A 5944-nucleotide genomic window follows, 5' to 3' on the forward strand; every position below is an offset into this window, starting at 1 on the left:
AAAATTAACCTCCCGGTTTTTGAAATTAAGAAAACAAATTCACACTACTTTCAAATGCTGCTTTAAAGAGTTTTGAATCCAAGATCGATAAGCATTTTGAATCCAAGATCGATACCTCAAGCTAGTTTGGCAGGTAGTATAGGCTTTGCATTTCTAATTTTAGAAATGTGACAAAAACAAAGTTTTAATGAAGAGCAATAGATATTTGCTAAATAAAAATATGTTTTGCATAATTATTTATTATTAATAATTTAAGCATAAACCAAAAAAAAAGCTGTAGTTGCAAATATTTTTATTTTTAAAACCACATTTGTTACATCGGTTTAAAAAGTTTACTTTATAATTTATAAAAAATCATAAAAACATATTAATGTATTATTTTATTTATAAATTATGCATTTTGAAAATCAAGCAACATCGTTTGTATGAAAGCCTGACTCTTTTGCTAAAATGCCTGTAGAAGCTGATTCTTTCGGTTCGACTCTTACCATAATTTCGTTATGACGGTGAAAGATTTTCCAAGGTGAATCGTAACCAGCATAAATCAAATCATTTTTGTTATAGTTTCGACCGGTTTTGTCAAGTGCCTCAGTAAGTTGCCGACGTTGTAACAACAAGTTTTTGTTAACAGACGTCTGATATCCACTAAAAACTCGAACGTAGACACAAATCTTCGGATAATTTACTAGTTTAATAGCATCAGCAGTGGGCTTGGGAATGGTTAAATTAGTTGGAGGAATGAAAAAATGCATTTTGATATCCAGATAATCATTTTTGTCTGCAGACATCTTTACTGTAACAAGAACTGGGGCCGTCATTGGTATTTCAATCTTTTGATCATTTTCACCGCTGATATACTTGTAAAGAGATTGAAACATTGGTCCAAATGCTTTAAAAAATTTATATACATATATACATATATAGAAAGAAAGAGTGAGAGAGAGAGAGAGAGAGAGAGAGAGAGGGAGAGAGAAAGAGAAAAAGAGAGAGAGATGAAATTTATGTCCGATTGGTGTAACGGACCATTTTTTTGATTTTTATACAATACTTTAGAAATAGCTAATAAGGCTATAAATGAAACTTGATAGTTTAAAAATATTTATATATAGTTTAAAAATATTTATATATAGTTTAAAAATATTTATATATAGTTTAAAAATATTTATATATAGTTTAAAAATATTTATATATAGTTTAAAAATATTTATATATAGTTTTAAAATATTTATATATAGTTTAAAAATATTTATATATAGTTATGCTCCTTTCAAATATGCCAACCTTTTTATTTTCATACAGTTGGTAAAATACAAAAATTTGCAAAATTTATTTTTTGAATGGTTTAAGTAATTTTTTAAGTAATTTAATTAAAAACTTACAAGTGGATTGCTTATGCGGTGCTTGGACTGAAATTGACGCCCACATTGACTCTTCATAACACCTTTCTTCGTAGTCATCGCCTACTGATGTGATGTTAAACTTTGGACACTTTAAGTTGCCGCAAAATTCTGGATATTCTCTTAGTAATTTAGACCGATAGAGTCCGGGAACCCCGATCATCCATTGAGCTGAACATAGTCCAATTACCAAAAAAATGATAATTGAAGTTCCGATATGCATTGTACGTTTATGCTAAAGATGGGTTATTAAGGTTTTATTACTTTTATTAAATTTTTTTGTTATAATTTTAGTATAAGAATTTATAATAAGTTTAAAATGTTAAAACATGAAAAAAACAAAATAAAAAAACAAGAAAACAATGTTTTCATTAAATTACATAGTTACATCAATCCAATAAGTTAAAATAAAAACTGATGGGCTTATTTAAAGCTTTGAAACTTGACACATCTTATGTTACATAATGTGAATTGTTTTTCTATTTGCCAAGTAAGTTAAACAATGTCACACACGCAAAACTTATTTAATTCAGTAATTTAATATGTGTTGTAATATTTGCTTTGTAATGTTAGTCCAATTTTTTTAAAAGAAAGTATAATTGTTACTTATAAGGTTATTTCTCTATAGTTATACATAAACCTGAATTGAAAATAAATAAAATATTATAAAGTTTGAATGACTTCTCAAAGCGTATTCATTGCGTAAGAGTTGTCGGAACCTCCTCACCTAAAATTTCGGAATACTGTGTTTTTGATTGTTATTAAATTTTTACTTTTACTGTAATTGTAATTTTTATATAATAAGTCAACAATATAAATTCAACCCAAGGTATTTCTGGAAAGATATAAAAAATTTTTTGACTTGCTATTTACTTTATTTAATATTTTGTCTTATTTGCCTCAAATATGTTAAGAGCACACGGGAAAAAACGGCTAAATCACATTTACTTAGACGTATAAATGCAAAAGCTTGATGTAGTAGGAAGGAATGCACTTAAGTCACTCTTTAATGTTTCCAAACACAGCAAAAATTATATTCATGCTTTGTTTTAAATCCAATATGTATACCCAGCGGGCACGGGTACGTTCATTGTACGTCCGGACGGAACGTACAGTTTTAGATCAATTTTGGTTCAGATTGGAAATACTGAATGACGTCCAAATCTGAACGTACGATGTATATTCAAATTAGACGTTCATTTTCAATCCAAATTGGACGTACATTTTAATTACGATTTTGGTTCATATTGGAAATACTGACAGACGTCCAAATCAGAACGTGCAATGAACTATTTTTTTGACTAATGTCCAATAAGATCGTTTATTGCACGTTTTCGTATATACGAAGAAAAAACAGATTTTGAGCCTATTTGGAACAAAAATACCCTAAGTCAAATTTAATCATTTTTGTATTACATTTTATTTATTATATTTGTAATGTATTACATTTTTGGGTTAAGAATCTTACTTGACTTTTGACTTTTTTTTTTCTTGACTTATGTAAAATGACTGACACAAATAAAAATAAATAAAACAACTCATGTGGGATCATAAAGATTTATTATGAAAAAAATCTTCCTCTTTAACAGCTTTACCACCACCACGACCAGCACCATCTTTTCTGTCAGGAGCACGTTTCAGAATATTGCCAATAGAATGGTGCACTTCATGTATAGTATACTTCGTCAATCTAAAATATAAAACTATTGCATACTAACCGATCATAAACAAGTAAAATATTTTAAACGACATACTACTTTTTTTCAAGATGAGAAAAAATTAACTTGCCTAATAATTTAAAACATCAAATATATCCAAAGAAAGGTGCATAGCTTTTAAATATATTTAAACTTTATTAAATAGTTAATACTCTCTCAAAATTATATAGACTCTTTTTATTAATAAAAACATTTGAAAATGTGAAAATAACGTACCTGTAATTACTCTTATGATGTTTTTTTTCTTGAAGGCTTTCTTGTGTTTACCCTCCATGTTGTAACAAGCCATCAACTTGTTGGTCATAAGCCTATTATAAAAACTTTGAAAAAATTTTCTTACTGCATTTGGATAATTTGTACTATGTATGTATGTATGTGTGTATGTATGTATGTATGTATGTATGTATGTATGTACATACATACATACATACATACATACATACATACATACAGTGCCGGTTTTAGCACTACCAGCGCCCTGGGCGAGATTTTTACGGCGCCCCTAGCTCAATTTAACCCCATTCAAAAAAAAGGCAAAGGGTAAAATAACCAATTAGTTTTGCCCCTTTATATTCGGCGCCCTGGGCCATCGCCCAACCAGGCCCTACCCTAACGCCGCCACTGCATACATACATACATACATACATACATACATACATACATACATACATACAAATATACATACATATATACATACATTATCACTTACTAGAAGCTGATATTTTACTACATCAGAAAGTTCATTATCAAACTTTTCAAATTCTTCTTAATCATCAAATTTTTTCACATGTTTTTTTAAATACAACTTTTTCACAAGAATGTTCCGGTTCATAGTGCGCCCCAATCTTACACTGCTCTTCAAGAATTTGTGTGAGCAAATGAATTACTTTGTATTGGAACTTTAAAAATAAACTTCAAATTTTCCTATAGATGCTTATTATGTTAGTATTAATCACATAAACATCATAAAAAACTATCATTTCTGACAAATATTATCAGATTGAATCTAGAAATACTAAGGAAATATTAAAATGTTTGGCTATAACTGCATATCAGAAGAGTCTCTTGCCATTAAAAAAATTATTATGGTATTTTAACTATTCATCAGTGCTTGTCATAACAATATGTAATTTGTTTAAATATTTTATGTTCCTAACATTTTTATCTTTCCATATAAAATAGTAATTAAATAAGGTTGAATACAAACAATTTAACAATAAAACAACTAACAACTTAATGGCTTATTTTTATATAATAATTTACAATAACTCTTTTGTTTATTAGATTTTTTTCAAAAATTAAATAAAATGAAAAAATGAAAACTTACTAGCTTCAGGAAGAAGAAATCTTGACATGGAGATTTTCGGAGAGACTGTACACTTTGGTGGAGACACTTTCTTTAGGATTGGAATTTTAGATACAGTAGGTGATGTAAAGTTAGGACAAGAGCTTGTAGATGAAGGCATCAAAACTGCTTCTGTGGAGGTATTTGAAAAAGATTTTATAGCTGGTTGATTAGAACCTGAAGCAAGTTTTAAAATAGCAAGAGATTGTGAAGCTTCATGATTTTGTAAAGGAAATAATATTGGAGCTTTTTCTTTTTTACTAAATGCAGTTTCATGAACTCTTTCAGTTCCAGAACTTGCACCTTTAAATGTATGGGCAGATATATTAAAAAGAGATTGTGACTTAACTCTGTTTAAAGTAGGCTTTTTAGGACATGTAGCTAAATAAAAGAAAAAATATATATATATCTTAAATATATATACCAAAATAAATCTGTGTCCTTGTTATATATATAAACAAAGAAATTACAACTATGCATGATATTTAATTTGAAAATAAAAATAGTGCAAACTACATAAATCAATTAAACAATAGAGCATACGTATTAAATTTTTCTTTCAAGTTTTAGCCATCTAATTTTCAGCTTCTTTCTTATTTGAGGATGCTTCAGATTCATCACTTGTGAAATCAAAACCTTCACATACTGATCTGTCATCTAAATTTTATATATATGTATGTATATATGTATATGTACATATATATATATATATATATATATATATATATATATATATATATATATATATATATATATATATATATATAATTTATATATATATATAATTTATATAATTTTTAATTTATAAAAATAAATTTATATTGTCAATTTTATAGATCATTGACATACAAATGAGATCGAGAAAATATCAATATCACAATACTTACTATGATGACACTTTTCCTTAAAAAGCGGAAAGCAAAACCAATCATTCTGAGATATTAACTGTTGTTTACATGCTTTTAAAACATTATTACCTTTAGACCATTGCACAAACTGCCTTTCATTTGGAGCTCCTTTAACCCACACTGAAGGGATTGTCAGCTCTTCTTCAACTGAGTCTTCCAGCCATACTGCTCTACAACAAGACATATTTATTTTACTATAATAGAAGCAATAATATCATAATTATATCATAATAAAAACAAATATAAAAGAGTTCTAGACATAAAAAGAAATTTTTCTCCCAATTATTTATATAAATATGCTAGTTTATAGATCTACATTTCAAGTTCAGAAGAAAACTAAAATTAATTTTTTTCATCATTGTGCAGTAATGGAAATATTAATGAACCTCTTTTTTCATTCAAACAAACACATTTCCTTTGAAAATCTGCACAACTTAATGTTCTTTGGACAACTTTATTAAAATGTTTGGTGCGAAACAATGATATATTAAACTGCATTGATGGAGCTGGAGTATCAAAGAAATTGTCTAAATATTTAGTAACAATAACATTACATTGAAAGGTACCATCATTGTT

The 5944-nt window shown here is 27.6% G+C and overlaps 1 protein-coding gene across 1 annotated transcript; it reads right to left on the reverse strand.

The window, feature by feature from the left end:
* Positions 1-277: 277 nt before the first annotated feature.
* On the reverse strand, positions 278-5559 carry LOC124805832 (heme-binding protein 2). The gene is made up of 6 exons (XM_065796081.1): positions 5438-5559; positions 5004-5117; positions 4443-4841; positions 3332-3423; positions 1380-3087; positions 278-889 (listed from the first exon to the last, which is right to left on the reverse strand). Exons 5-6 carry the CDS (start codon positions 1618-1620, stop codon positions 408-410), a joined length of 723 nt encoding a protein of 240 aa, XP_065652153.1. The 5' UTR covers positions 1621-3087; positions 3332-3423; positions 4443-4841; positions 5004-5117; positions 5438-5559; the 3' UTR covers positions 278-407.
* Positions 5560-5944: the final 385 nt, after the last annotated feature.

The sequence above is a fragment of the Hydra vulgaris genome, chromosome 04 (assembly GCF_038396675.1).
Source record: "Hydra vulgaris chromosome 04, alternate assembly HydraT2T_AEP".
Taxonomy (NCBI): domain Eukaryota; kingdom Metazoa; phylum Cnidaria; class Hydrozoa; order Anthoathecata; family Hydridae; genus Hydra; species Hydra vulgaris.